The sequence below is a fragment of the Artemia franciscana genome, chromosome 13, assembly GCF_032884065.1.
Source record: "Artemia franciscana chromosome 13, ASM3288406v1, whole genome shotgun sequence".
NCBI classification, from domain to species: domain Eukaryota; kingdom Metazoa; phylum Arthropoda; class Branchiopoda; order Anostraca; family Artemiidae; genus Artemia; species Artemia franciscana.
The window spans coordinates 31369237-31384995 of NC_088875.1; the positions used below are offsets into that span (position 1 = coordinate 31369237).

At 35.0% G+C, this 15759-nt stretch overlaps 1 protein-coding gene across 1 annotated transcript in view; it reads right to left on the minus strand.

Annotated features, from left to right (window-relative positions):
- LOC136034297 (uncharacterized) overlaps window positions 1-15759 on the minus strand; it is a 73622-nt gene that overhangs the window by 34617 nt on the left and 23246 nt on the right. Inside the window, exons 4-7 of the mRNA XM_065715435.1 lie at window positions 13398-13595; window positions 11247-11687; window positions 4788-4994; window positions 187-321 (exon numbers count right to left, since the gene is read on the minus strand). Of these exons, the coding sequence (XP_065571507.1) occupies window positions 187-321; window positions 4788-4994; window positions 11247-11687; window positions 13398-13595 (981 nt within the window). The remainder of the gene's footprint in view (window positions 1-186; window positions 322-4787; window positions 4995-11246; window positions 11688-13397; window positions 13596-15759) is intronic.

Below are 15759 nucleotides of genomic sequence, written 5' to 3' on the forward strand. Positions count from 1 at the left end.
TCAGTTAAAATACTTTGGATATTTTTTGGAAAATATTTTTGGAAAAATCTTTTGGAGTAGCCTTCAAAAAGACTTCCATCTCTTTCGCGTTGCTAGTTTTGTAAGGGGTTTTGTGGATCTTCTATAAAAAAAAATTCAACGTTAGCTAGACTCATTACAACTAGACTAAAAACACAAAAGACATACTTGAGGAGATGAAGATCCAATAGGCGCAACTGATGGTCCAGGTATAACTGTCAAGGACGGTTTTATCGGTGCATCAGCCACAGGGGCAGGTTTTGGTTTATTATTTGGCAGTTGGATGGAGACAGAATTTCCCAGCTAAAAAAGAGAAACTCATATATCTAAGATCACTTCTTTTAAGATTAAATAAAAAAAACAAGTTATTTCAACTGAAAGTAAGGAGCAACATTAACACTAAACGAACAGAAATTATAACGAATATGAGAGGGGTTACTCTTCCAGCACCTCACTCTTTATGCTAAAGTTTTTTAGTACCTGAAAAAAAAACTTCTTATTGTTCTAATTAAACGAACATAGTGTTTCAGGAATTGTTCTCAAGAATTGGTACAGAATTCAAACTTTAGCGCAAAGAGCAAGGTGTTGAGGAAAAGTACCCCCCCCCCCCCTATATACATAATAATTTCTGTTCGTTTGAAGTTTTGATGCTGCTTTTTACTTTCAGTTGAAAAAGCTTGCTTTAATTAAAAAAATAATTTCTGATCGTTTTTTTTTAAATATTGCCAGGAAATTTAGCTACACCTCCACGGAAAAATCCCTCCTCCCCACAGATTTATTCTCTAAACAATTTAATCCCGGTGAAACTTTACCGCGAACAACTTCCCATTTTGCATAGAAGTATATTCGACATTGACCGTCATGAGCTATACATCACTTTATACATACCGGAAAAGGCTTAGGCCAGCTGCGCCTCTCACTCAGACTATCAACTGTCTTGGCCTTTTCTTGCATTAGCCATGGACTGATGGCAACTTGATTTTAATTCATCTTCACGCGTAAAATTAAGTCGGCAAAGAGAAAGCAAGACATAAGGCGAAAGTCGTAAGATCTGATCAGACGATTTTGAGAACAAAGGGGCATGTTTTGAAGAGGAAAACGGTAGATTTCTTAAATAATCGCTACCAGTCGGTCCTTCCAATGGTTCCTTTTCAATAAAGAACTGGGTAAAAATAGACATTTCGAAGGGTACAGTTAATGGCCCTATTTTATTTAACGAACTGATGGAAAACGACTAATGAAACAATCTAACTCTTTGTCAGTGATATAACAATCATTGACAGAGCTAAGAGATAAATAGCCGTTGGAAGTCTATAAACAAACCGGTTGATAGTACTGTAATCTGAGGAGGGGTGAATAAATCGCGGATTAGAGTTTCTTATTCTGATAGTATCACTTTATCATGATTACCAGGTTATTACCCACGGATTAAGTAATCAAATGAAGTTGCAAGTTTATGAAGTATCTTTTGATTGTAGTTGATGAAACTTTGTCTACAAAGCAACATTAACTTGAATTAGTAAAATTCTGGTTAAGAAAAATCGAAATGTAATGAAGAAATTCCACCATTTCCCCTCCAAATATGTTCTCTGTCGTCTTTATTTTTCTCTTATTCCCTTAAATAGATTTTACTATCTATGCGTTTCGCTCTCAACCACATTTTGCAAAATAATTCAGTAAACATTTCTCATAGCAAGTCTGCTAGGAAAATGCATCTAAATTTAAATATTTTGCCAGTTACGGGGTTTGACAGATTTTGCACGCTATAGTTTATTTTTGGATTGCTGAAGCTTTTCTAGCTTTGTTGATTCACTGATTTATTATGCGTGGGGTCTACTATTCATTCTCACTATACATGGGGCAGAGTCAAGTTGATTTTTGTGTACCGACAGGTGTTTTTTTTCCAACGCCATAGCAAACTAGCAAAACAGGTTTTCCTTTTCCAACCATCACAAACATGTCACGATACTAGTGTGTTGGCTTCTTTCTTCAAGTCTACGATTTTTTGGCAGGTAGCAAAAATGTTTCTAAGTGTTTTTCTTTTTAATAAATCATGTCTGATGATGTCCAGTTTGTATTTTAGCAATTGTTATTTTGAGGGAATGAAATGCCTGAGAGCTAAGTAACAAGCATGGCAACTCAAAAAAAAAAAAAGATGTTTAGGCCAAAGAAAATTAGAGAACAAAAATATGCATCAAATTTGTGGCATGAACAGAGACTTCTTCATTGCAAGCAAAAAAGGAGTGAAACACAAGAAACAAGCTGAAAAAAAGAAGAAAGTTGAAACATCAAAAAGCTGAAAGAACCTACCAATAATAAAGAAAAATTCAAATATATCACATAGTTACAGCTGTCACCACAATGAACATTTTGGACAGGATTAACCCAGACATAAGAAACAGGCTCAGAAAAAAGATCAAAATAGATTTAAGAGAAACAAAAAGTGTCTGAAAAAGGAAAGAACAAACTAAATACAAGACATACAAATTAGATGGCAAGACAAAAGGGAAAAAATTCCGCGTTAAGAGAGGAAGGCACATTTAATCAATTTAGTAAATAATTTGGTGATATAGCCATTGGGTCTCACTGCATTCAATGCTTATGAATGAATTGCATAATCACCACGTAAAACCTGAATAACAATAGCCGATTCCATAAATTTTCATTTCAGCCACAAATTCTCATAAAATATTCCTACATATCACTATATATACATGTATCATGGAATATCACTTAAAAGTAACCTACGCCACCAATTCTCATTTAAACCAACTTTTTTGAGCTGCTAAGCTAGAACGCAAAATCTTATATTGCAAAGAAATTAACAAAAACTGAGTGTGCTTAATAGTTTAAGGCCGTGATTAAGTGAACTTGAAAACATCGAGCTTCAGAATTGAAGTAAGGTTAGCCTTCTGTCTTTTAATTCTCTAGAGACCATCGATTGTCAAAACTTCAAATAGCACCAATTATCAAGTCTTGTGAAAGGTTTTGATAGACAGCTTCCTTTGGCGAGATGCTTCAGCCGAGAAATATTAATATATTTGGCTGCGTCTTGCAAAGCTTGGTTACCGACCAAAGGAGAAGAGAAAATGACTAAAAGAGCACTATCATTCTCAAGTATAAAATGCCCATGTATATAAAACTGGGACGGCATGCATAGAGGACAGTTTAAAATTTATTGTTTTTTCCCCTTTTTTTTCCTAGGGATAGACTATTTAAAATACCTCAGTTGATTAATTCGAAACTAAACACCAAACTTAGTTGAAAGCTTTCTTCGAGGATTCTTAGAAAACCAAAGTTTTCTGACGAATTAAATTAAAAAAAAAAAATAATAACTGAAAGTAAGGAGTGGCATTAAAACTTAAAACGAACAGAAATTACTTCGTATATGAAAGGGACTGCTTCCTCGTGAACGCCCCGCTCTTTACGCTAAAGTTTTTTACTGTTTTAAAAATACAGTTAAACAATTAATGTTTAAAAAAATAAGAGAAAGAGTCGGACTTTAGCGTGAAGAGCGGGGCGTTGATGAGGAAGCAGCCCCTTTCATATATGAAGTGATTTTTGTTCGTTTTATGTTTTAATGCCACTCCTTACTTTAAGTTAAAAAACACTTGTTTTTATTTAACTTAATTTCTGAACGTTTTTGAAGCAATGCACGTTTTGATTTATGCTCTCTGCAGATGAAAAATTAAAACGAAATTTCCATATTTATTTTTTTTGGCTGAATGGCTTTCTCATAGTTTTGATCGAATGATTTTGAGGAAAAAAGGAGCGGGGAAGGAGGTTTAGTTGTCCTCCGATTTTTTGGTTATTTAAAAAGGCAACTAGAACTTTCAATTTTTTACGAATGTTTTTAATAGTAAAATTATTAGTAAAAATTAATTTTATTAGATAAAGATATACGTAACTTACAAATTAGTCTACGTAACGAACTTCTGTATTCTCATATTTTTATTACATATATGAGGGGGTTCACCCCTCGTCAGTACCTCGCTCTTTACGCTAAAGCTTAAATTTTGTCCCAATTTCTTAAGAATGACCCCTGAATCCCAAAAGCCGTAGAATAAATAGTTGAAATTTCTAAATATACTTATTTTGTCATTTTGGTCTCTAGGGGGTAGTATCGACGATCTAAAACTATTCTTTCTGGCAACCGACTTGTAAAAGTTTCAGGTAGCTGAAACTATTCTATGGGACTGTTATAAAACAGGAAAATACATCAAAAAATGGTTCCAATCATCTTACAGGCTATTGTCTTCTGCTCATGATAGTACCGATTTTGTTCTAAGAGCAGTATCCTTCATAGAGTACACTTGTGAAAAAGACCTAGACATTTTCGAAGATTTCTAAGCAATTAGAGGAAATAGAGCAAAATCCTTGCAAACATTTTGTAGCATCTTCAAGAAGCGATGACCTGATATTAAAAGCGGCATCTTCCACCAATGAATACTTGAGTACTTTTTAAATATAAATTTTCAATTTAACATGGGATTTTTGAGTTCCATCAGTTCACTTAATCACGGCCTTAACAAAAACAATTTTTTTTAATAGATGGCTCTCTTTGTAGAAGTTTTGCTGAATATAAACATTCGTTTGACAGTTTATTAGTATTATCCGTCTATTTATATTAACTTTACAATTTTTTAAAATTAATAATTTTGTTATTTTCTTCCCTTTTTTGAAGGTATCCATAAAATTCAAACTGCAAATGAGAATTTTGTAAAAAAAAAAAAAAAATTTATTAAGAAAAACGATCTAGAATAGCTTACTTGCAGCGACTTTAACAAATTTGCCACATTTTGCGGGACTTGATGTTTAGGATCTGATTTCGCTGGCTCAGTACTGGCTGGTCTAATAGTTGTATTCTGTAGCTTCTTTTGCAATGCCATTGTAACTTCTCGACTTATTGAGCTGGCTGGATTTTGCGTAGACACTTCAACAATGTTTTTTTGGGGTTGAAATCGTTGTGAAGGTGCCTGAAATAAACATGGTTATAGACCTCACTGTTAATTATGAGTGCCACAAAAATCGCGTCCCGTTAGCTTTGGAACGTGATATTAACAAATAAAGCGAATGGAGGAATATTGGAGGAAAAGAAAGTACGCATGAACACGAGCTTCCGAAACAGGGTTCCACAACAGTGAGGGATGCTGGGTAGTAGCCTAAAAAAAAAACTCCGAGAATGAGGCAGCATGTCGGACGACAGCCATATCCTTTCCTTTCTGAGTTTCGTACGTCATATATAGTCAGTGTGGTCTTAGAATGTATTTACATACAAAAGAAGAAAAAACTGTAGGGTATCTCTTTTCTGAGGATAGGAGACAAAATGTTTGGCCCCCGTCGTCAAATCTTGACAATAATTATACAATTTAACAGCTACTTTGTATAATAATAAAGTATATGTTTTACAATGAATATCAGAGAGCAGGTGTCGCTGTGGCTACTTATGGGACGTCAATATATATCAGTGTTGGGAGATACATAAGTAAAAGTACTTAAGTAAAATATCTGAGTAGCCTACTTATACTCTACTTAAGTAAAAAATTTCTAAAGTACTTAATACTTATACTTAAATAAAAAAAATTAAGTACTTAAGGGTACTTAAGTACTCAAGTACATTCTTAATGAGAAAAATTATACCAGCATGACGCAGGGCGATGCGACGAATTGAACTGCCTATATATTAGTGTACGAATGGATTTTAGTCTTTGAGAACAGCGGCTCCTAGCCTGGCACGAAATTTCAAAAAAGGACGCTATCATAGTGGAACTACCATAGATATTGAACTGTCAGTTTTTTGTGATAAATTTGATAAACAGTAAGAACAAAAGGAAATCATCTAGCAAAGAGGCTATTGAACTTGTAGGCTCACTTTCGGGGTCGTCTAAATCTGAAGATAATGAAGATAATAATGGCCCTGATTATAGCTCACATTCTAAAAAAGGTAACGGATGTTTCTTTGCTGCAAGATCGTTGAAACTGACACAGTCAAAAGTGAATTCTTTGGCACTGGACTACACTGTGGACGAGATGCGACCCCTGTAAACTGTTGAGAAGCCATCGTTCAAAAATCTGATAACAGGTCTTGCACTTTATGCAAATGTTCCATGAAGAAAACCTTTAGCTGTGTAAATTGAAGCTAAGTTTTTGAAGTATATACAGATATGGTTCGTGATTTTTAACTCACCGACTAAATGTCGCTGACAACACACATTTGGTCTGCCAACAACAAAAGCTACTTGGGAATGACTGCATACTTGCTCAACGAGGATTGAAATGGAAATTTTATGCCCTTGCTTGTTGCTTGTTCAAGGGCTCATTCACTTATGACAGAATTGCTGAACAACTGAATGGCGTATTTGCCAGGTACATAATTGTAGTCGATAAAAATGAACGAGGGGGTTTGACTGATAACGCCTCTAGGTTTAGTAAGGCATTTAGGGAATATCCGATGGTTTCCGATGAATATGTTCAAGACAGTAATGAAGAAAATGAAGATGAAGCAGGCCATTATCAGTATTTTCTCCCCTGTGCCCCCGGCGTCCCCGTTGTTGTTGTTTCCCTGTGTCCCAGTCTGTAATTTCTCTTTGAGCGTCACGGTTGTCATTTATATTCCCTGTGTCCCGGTCGTCATTTTTGTCCCGGTCGTCATTTGTGTTCCGGTGTCCCGGTCTGTAATTTCTCTTTGAGTGTCCTGGTCGTCATTTATATTCCCTGTGTCCCGGTCGTCATTTGTGTCCCGATGCTTTGTTGATGGTTATTGCTAATCGAACATTCCTTGTGTCCCGGTCGCTTTCTCTTTGAGTGTCTCGGTCGTCATTTATATTCTCTATGTCCCGGTCGTCATTTGTGTCCCGATGTCCCGGTCTTTAATTTCGTCAGTCGACAAACATGACGTCACTCGAAACACACACACACAGACAACGGATGAGTAGGGTTAAGGCCTCATTCAAGTGCTGGTCTATATTAATCACTAATTTAGGAAAACAGTCTTCCTTTTCTCCTTCTGTCTCTCTTTTTTTCTTTTTTTGTGCTGTTGTACAAGCAAATTATGGGAATTCCCATGGGGGGGAATGCCAGCCCATTTATAGCTGACTTGTTTTTAAGTCAACTAGAATATAAATATATGATGGATAAGAATAATCCAATTAATTTAAAACATGCTTTGTCAAATAATAAAAGATATTTTAGATGATATTTTGGTCTTAAATTGTAAGGATTTCATTGGTATTTCTAAAAATATATATCCATCAGAGCTTATTCTTGAGCCTAGTCATGGCGCTGGTCATGAAGATCATTTCTTAGATTTAAATATTAATATTTGTGATAATAATAAATTAAGTTTTAAAATGTATAATAAAACGGATGATTTTGATTTTGAAGTGATTAGTTTCCCATTCCCTGAAAGTAATATACACTCAAATATCACATATTCAGCGTTTTTCTCACAGTTACTTCGTTATGCAAGGATTTGTAGTAATTATATTGATTTTAAAAATAGATGTAAAATCTTAAGCCAAAAATTGATATCAAGAGGTTTTTCTGCAAATAAATTAACTTGGCAATTTAAAAAATTTAGTTTTCATTATAGCGAACTTTTAAATAAATATCAAAAGAATTATCTAGAAATACTTAAAGAAATTTTTAACTAATTTCGGAGGTTCGAGAAATGTTGTCACAGCGCCATTTATTTTGAATTGTGTTTCTAATTGAGCGGATTTTCTTAAAAATTAGCCACATGGTAAAGATGAATTCTATAATTGTTTAGTTCATTCAGGTTTTTTGCAATGTGTTAATATTTATGATTTGGTAAAATTTATAATATTTAGTTTACCTATTGTTGCTAAAGGGAGGGATATATTAACAGGATAAGCTTGTTTTGGTTTTACTTGGTTGTTTTACATTTGCTGTTTTTTTTTTCATAGACATGTATTTTGGGGGTGATACCTGACGTGGGGATGCCATGGATATTCTGTGGTAGCCACAACACTGTGCTGGGTAGAGAATTTAGAGTGGCGAAACCCTATATAGGCCAGTGTATTCTCCTGATGAGCCCTTATTCAGAGGGTGTTGCCTCTGAATTATTTGTCTATATTATTTTTTCTATTGTTTGGTAAATGACGACTTATACTTATTGACGACATGACTGCCTGTCCATGGATTATTCTTTATGGTTGATTGTGTATGGCTATGCTGTTTGACCTATGTGATTGTATGGATGAGTAGGGTTAAGGCCTCGTTCAAGTGCCGGTCTATATTAATCACTAATTTAGGAAACGTCTTCCTTTTCTCCTTCTGTCTCTTTTTTTTTTATGTGTTTGTGCTGTTGCATTAGTGATTTCTCTTTTCATGATATATATATATATATATATATATATATATATATATATATATATATATATATATATATATATATATATATATATATTTACAGCTCAAGTGTCAATCAATTAGGTAGAACTGAAAAAAAACATTTATATACAATTTTGTTTTGGGACAAATTGAAAGAAATGACAAATTTAACCTCCCCTAGACTGTGAAAAGTACGTTTCGCCTCCCCTCGCCACGTATTTTTTTAGAATCTCCACATGCAGATAAATGTATTAGGAGTTTTTTTTAAATATCGTTAGAAAAATAATTGGTGAAAAAAGCAGAAAGAAATGAGCACCTTATAGAACATCCTACCTTAAACACATCTCGACGATTCAGAAAAAGAAAGGGACTTAAATAAGAAACAGCAGTACTTTCTTCTATCAAACAAAGGGCAAATAAAAAAGATAATAATGGAAAAATAACAGAAACAGAATAAACCAATCAAGTTCAAATAGAGATTAAAGATGTAGCGACAGCACTGAAAAAATAGTAGAAAACTAAACTAGAAACACCTGTTCTGATGTTCTTTTTTGGCGCTTTCATTTTCTTTTGTTCATTTTGATTTTCGTCCTTTTGCTATTCACGCTATTTTTTTCAAACTATAAAATACTTGGAAAGAGCGCTCAAAAAGTGTGATTAACCATAGAATATATAAAACATATTAAAGATTATTGTAATGTGGATCTTATCCAAGATGTAAATAAAAGAAAAGAAAAATAAGTGAAAAACCGAGAACGTTGACAATTATGAACTAAGTTTTACCAAGTACTTTAAAACGATCAAATAAAGAGGGGAAAAAGGTAAAATATGTTGACGGCTTAGTGAACCAGAACCATTTCCAATGTCTGGGAAATTGAGCTCCAGTGACGCAAAAAACGAAAAATATTAAAATGATTACCCGAAATTCATCAGTATTCACCTTCACCGCCTTCAGCTCGGGATAAAAACCCAAAGTAATAAAAACCAACCCAAGACTCTACATTGCTTGCTCCCTATATTTTCATCAACACATAAAGGAAAGGTGAGAATGGAATTTGAGTGTTTCACATCTTTAAACATTTCTTCGACTGGCTAAGAAAAAAATGACAAGCTTTTCATTTGGCTCCAATTGAATTGAATTCAACAGTAATTTTTTTTTCATACTTTCAGGCCATATTCAAAAGTGAAATGAAATTTGACCTACCCATCATGTGATGGCAAATTATGGAGATATTGACGAGTAGGACAAATCTCATTCAATTATTTGAAAATCGCACTAAAATCAAATCAAAAGAATCGCTCTTATACACTCAATTCGCTACAAGTGTCTGGCCACAGGCTAAACCTTTTTTTTTCTTCAGAAACTGTTTAAAAAGATATACAATTAATCAAACAGTTCGTGGTAGCGAATTGATACCAATAGATATATCACAAGAATTGAATTTTTATGCTGAAGTCAAATATAGAAGTTTCATCAAGTTTAGTACCACATTTACCTTATTTTTGAAAAAAGGGAGAAACAGCCCACCCCCCCAAAAAAAGTCTTAGAATCTTAATGAAAATCACACCATCGGATTCAGCGTATCAAACAATCCTTCAGTAGCGGTTTCAAGCCCCTATCTGCAAAAATTTATAATTTTGTATTTGTTTTGCCAGAAGAAAGATTATGGATGCGTGTTTTTTTTTTCAGGGGTGATCGTATCGACCCAGTGACACTAGAATATTCCAAGGAGGCTCATTCGAATGGAAATTAAAATTTATAGTGCCATTTTAAGGGGATCAAAACTTGGAGGGCAACTAGGCCTTCTCCCATGCTCATTTTTCTCCAAACACCCGATCAAAATTTTGAGATAGCCATTTTTGCCAGCATAGTCGAAAAATCTAATTAGTATGTCTTTGAGGATGACTTAATCCCCAATAGTCCCCGGGGAAAGGGCTGCAAGTTATGAATTTTGCCCATTGTTTACATATAGTAGTCCTAACGGTCATTGGGAAGTGTAGAGACTTTTCAGGATGGATTTAGTTATGTATTTGTTTACATATAGTAATCCTATTGGTCATTGGGAAGTATACAGACCTTTCAGGAGGAATTTTTCTAGTGAGAGGGGAGAAGGGGTTGCGTGGGAGGACCTTCACATGGAAGAAGCTTTCATGGAAAAGGGGATTTCCCATGAAGGGGGCGCCGGATATCCAAGCATTAATTAGAAAAACGAAAAAGTTTTTTTCAACTAAAAGTAAACGACATTGAAGCTTAAAACAAACAAAAATTATTACGTATATGAGGGGGTTCGCCCCCTCGTCAATACCTCGCTCTTTGCACTAATTTTTTTCAGTACTTTTAAAAGACCTATTTATTCTAATTAAGCAGCCTTTGCGATTCAGGGGTCATTCTTGTAGAACTGGAACAAAATTCAATCTTAGCATAAATAGGTTTTGACGAGAGGGCGAAACCCCTCATATATGTAATAGTATCTGTTCGCTGTAAGCTTCAATGTCGCTCCTTACTTTCAGTTGAAAAACTTGTTGTTTTTTTTTTTATTTCAGCACTTGAAAAGCTTCATTATTCCAAATTGAACAACATAGAAACAGGTAAAGGCAATTAGATTCTATAAAAATTAACCAATAAGGTTCGTTTGCAGTTTGGCTACATCTTTGCTTTTCAAAAATTGGTGCTCTCAAAAATAAACTGGATTCACTACGCAATCTATCGTTCATAAAGTACAAAAAACATTTATATTTACAATTAAGAGGCCGACCATCGTTTAATTAGTTGACTAGAGAGAATATATCATATGATTTAGAAAATATAAGTTTATTCAGATGTCTCTCTGTTCAATTACAACACACCAAGTTCAAAATTTATTTTAAAAGCTTACCACTTGTAATGAAGGAACTTTTTTCTGTTCAGTATTCCACTGCGCATTAGAAGTACTAGACGTTGTTGCCGGTAGAATTGTCCGTTTTGAAGTAACTGGTTTGATTGCCAAATCAGGACGATTAGACGATATCTGAATATGTTCATACGCATTTAGAGAGCTGGAAGAGGTGCCAGGCCCTGGACGTATCGGAACATTTCCTTTATGACCCTGCATTGGAGCTGGGGGTTTTGGTTGTACTAGCCTTGACTGAGAAGACGGTTGCAAGTGTGGCACAGGTCGGATTTCGGGCACACTTCCAGACGGAGGTATGGATGCAGTTACAATTCTACGCTGCAGAGGGGGGCTTATAAAGGGTGAAGGCGTTAAAAGTTGTGTTGGCATTCCTGGCAAGGTTCCAATACGCATAGTAGGTGTCTGCCGATAAGCGAGATCATAATCCTGAAAAAAAAATGCATACATAAGCGGTAATAGGGCAATTCGAAAAAGAAGTAACTTAAAAAGATAAGAATAATTTTGGTGAAATCCTTGAAAAAACTTTACAGATTACTACTGAAAGACTTAGAAAGGAGAGTAAAACCAATCAACAGTTCTTTTTCATCTTTCTTTTTCTCTTCTTCGCTACTTGTATGCAGTACGATAAAAGTTTCATCTAAGACAAAATTTGTAACTTTGTCTCATAAAAACACACACAAAAGGAAAAAGACAAAAAAGCAAAGAAAGTTTGTATCCAAAACAAGACTACAAATGAAAAGCATAGATCTAATTGAGTAAATGAGCGTAGTTCTAATCTGTCTATGGAATTGTTTACAGGAATCATCTATACTTAAAAAAAGAACAACAAAAAACTCTGTGTCACAGATGCAGATGACATGTAAGATTTTGACTGTTGAACAAAGTCACAAGAGGGTGTCGTACAACTTCTCCAAGAAAGGGAGTAACAAATCAAATTTGTTCCTTTTCTCTTGTATGACAGCCGTCCTGACCGAGTGGATTGGTGCACTGGATTCAGGATCCTTTGTCTGAGAGGAAGCGGGTTCGAATCCCAGTGTACCCAGTTGTTCAGTTTGGGATGGGGGTCAGTGGCGTGGTTGGCCCCCAGCCCCCCATTGCACTTCCTGACTGAAGGGCCAAGAAACGAAGATCAGCACTGCTGGTAGGGACTGTAAAGTCTAATACCGTATCCTTTACCTTTTACCTTTCTTGTATGACAAATTTACAATTATTATTTCTATTTCATAACATTTACCCGCTCTATTTCAAAAAGCTGCAAACTATGCTCTGATAATGGTCGCTTAAAATAAAAATATAGTACGATAATGAAAATATCCACAGAAAGAAAGAAAGAAAGAGAGAAAAGAGAGAACTCCTCGTATGTGTTATTTATTTGATTTTACCCAGTTTGTCTTTATTAGCCACTGCCTTGAACCTTGTTGCTCCCTTCTGATCAAATCTTACAATAGGATTTGATACTTACCAATAAAGTTTAGAAGTATTAAAATATGAACAAAAAAACTCCCCTAAAGCTCTACACAACAAAATAAAGGAGAATTAAATGTTTGGTTTTAAAGAAACAAAGCGACCAAGATTACAATCAATCAAAACTGAATTCAATTTGGAGACCCTTTATGGGATTTTTCATTTGTTATGACAGTGATCAGAACTCAAAAAAGAGATCCCCAAAGACAATTGATTAGTTTTACTCGTCTGTTTAAAGCTTGGTTCTCGCCATAGACCTTATAACACTATCGATACAAAACAACAGTATTTTAAGCTATCTCCACACGTATTTTCTTTTTGGCCAAGACCATCATCTTAAACAGATAGAATTAAACAAAAAAAGATCACGGCAGATTACCCATTTCAAAAATCAAGTACATTCTGCCTAAGGGAGGTTAGGTATCAAGTGAACCATAACAAACCTGTATTTAAGGGCTTTTACAAAACCGTCATAGAAAAGCGCATGTATTGTCAGGTTAGGTATCAAGTAAGCTATAACAAACCAATATTCAAAGGCTTTTACAAAAATGTCATATAAAAGTGCAGGTAGCGTCTACTTCCCGGAGTTCTTTGATCCCTCGCCACAAAAATAAAAACCAAACAGCTACAAACATACATAACGAAATAAAAAGGACAACCATTATTACCTACCCTATTTACATCTCTAAATTTGACTAAAAGCTTTCCTTCAGTCCTATCAAACATGGAGATTGTTCCATCATTATTCCTCTGATAGGTAACGCCTTTCCTATCACAGTCACGCAGGTACGCTGAGAAATCAAGAAGGTATTTGCAGCCATAGTGGATATAACAGTTATTCACAAGTACTCGAAATCGACTTGTCCAAACCTGGTTTTAAAAGAAAGTTTAGTTTTTCATAATTAAAGACATACATAATATTATGTCAATACTAGCTGTTGGGGTGGCGCTTCGCGCCACCCCAACAGCAAAACAGACAAAAAATTTTACGTTTCAATATTTCTCAAGAGGGAGGGGCGAAATAATAAAAATGAATTTAGGGGCCATCATTTTCACGGTTCTCGAGAGAATTTATAAACAAAAATTTATAGGGATGCCCCCCAGCAAGGACAGAGGAGTAAGGAGCAATGCCCTCCCTCTTCCTGGGAAGAAGAATACATGAACATATATAAAAATCGGAGAGTGAGAAATTTTCCAATTCAACATATTGGTAAATTTAAAGCTCCTAGTAGTTCTTGCTTACCCTTTCTCTCAGGGGAAATTTCCTGATGGTGCACATTAACTCTCTGCGCCTCTACCCGTTTGGTGCAGGAATGCACATGAATGTAATATTTTATTTTACGCTTAAAGTATTTATTGAATAAGGAGGGATCTATCGAACTCCAGTACCCAAATTACAAGCGTAGTTCAAATGAAGGAGAAATACAGATCAAACTATGCCCTACCTCTTATCTCTCCTTTTATGTTTGTCTGAAAGATCACGGAAGGTTAGAAAACTTCATCTTAGAAATATGCTTTTTGAGGTTTCAGGTACCTCCCCTAACAGCACACATATACTGGCTCTCCTCCATAATAATTGATGATTAATTCCGGTATACTCACTAACAGATATTATTCTAATATTATGTTCTATATTATTCAATAATGCTCATTTAAGTCATGGTCCGTTTAACCGTCTTATCCACCTTATTTCGGTTATGGCTTCATATTAAATAAAAAAAACTAATTTTTTTTAGCTGAAAGTAAGGAGCGACATTAAAACTTAAAACGAACAGAAATTAATCCGTATATGAAATGAGTTGTCCCCTCCGCAATCCCTCGCTCTTTACGCTAAAGCTTTTAATTGTTTTAAAAAGTAGAATTGTGGCAGAGTCAAACTTTAGCATAAAGAGCGAGGGATTGCGGAGGGGACAACTCATTTCATATACGGATTAATTTCTGTTCGTTTTAAGTTTTAATGTCGCTCCTAACTTTCAGCTAAAAAAATTAGTTTTTTTTATTTAATTTCTGAACGTTTTTGAATTAATGCATGTTTGGTTTTGGCTCTCCGCACATAAATTATTAAAATGAAATTTGTATATTAATTCTTTTTTTGGCTAAATGGCTTTCTCTTAGTTTTGATCAGACGATATTGAGAAATAAGGGGTGAAGAAGGAGGCCTAGTTGCCCTCCAATTTTTCGGTTGCTTAAAAAGGCAACTAGAACTTTTGATTTTTAACGAACGTTTTTATTAGTAAAAAATATACGTAACTTAAGAATTAACTTACGTAACAAACTTTCATAACCTTATATTTTTATTATGTATACGAGCGGGTTTGTACCCTCGTTAATACCTCGCTCTTTAGACTAAATCCTAAGTTTTGTCCCAATTCTTTAAGAATGACCCCTGAATCAGAAATGCCGTAGAATAAATAGTTGAAATTACTAAAAATACTTTAGCATAAAGAGCAAGGTATTTATCTCCTCCTAAATACCTCGCTCTTTATGCTAAAGTATTTTTAGAACCCCTCATATGCGTAATAATCTCTGTTCGTTTTAAGTTTCAATGCTACTTCTTCCTTTCTTTTGAAAAAACGTTTTCATGTTTATTTTTCATTGTTTTCTTATAGTAATGCTAGAGAATCCTGCGCCCTTGTCATTGAATTTTTCTTCCCCCATGACAGATTCCTCCAAGGAAAGATCCTCCAACATAGCCCCCTCTCCTCAGCCCCACCCCCAAACAAAATAAAATCCCCCTGAAAACGTCTGTACGCTTCCCAATAACCATTACTATATGTAAACACTGGTCAAAGTTTGTAACTTGCAACCCCTCCCCCAGGGATTGCGGGGGAGTAAGTCATCCCCAAAGACATAGTTATTATGGTTTTCGACTATGCTGAACAAAATGGCTATCTCAAAATTTTTATCCGTTGACTTTGGAAAAAATGAGCGTGGGAGGGGGCCTAGATGGCCACCAATTTTTTTGGTCACTTAAAAAGGGCACTAGAACTTTTCATTTCCGTTAGAATGAGCCGTCTTGCTACATTCTAAGACC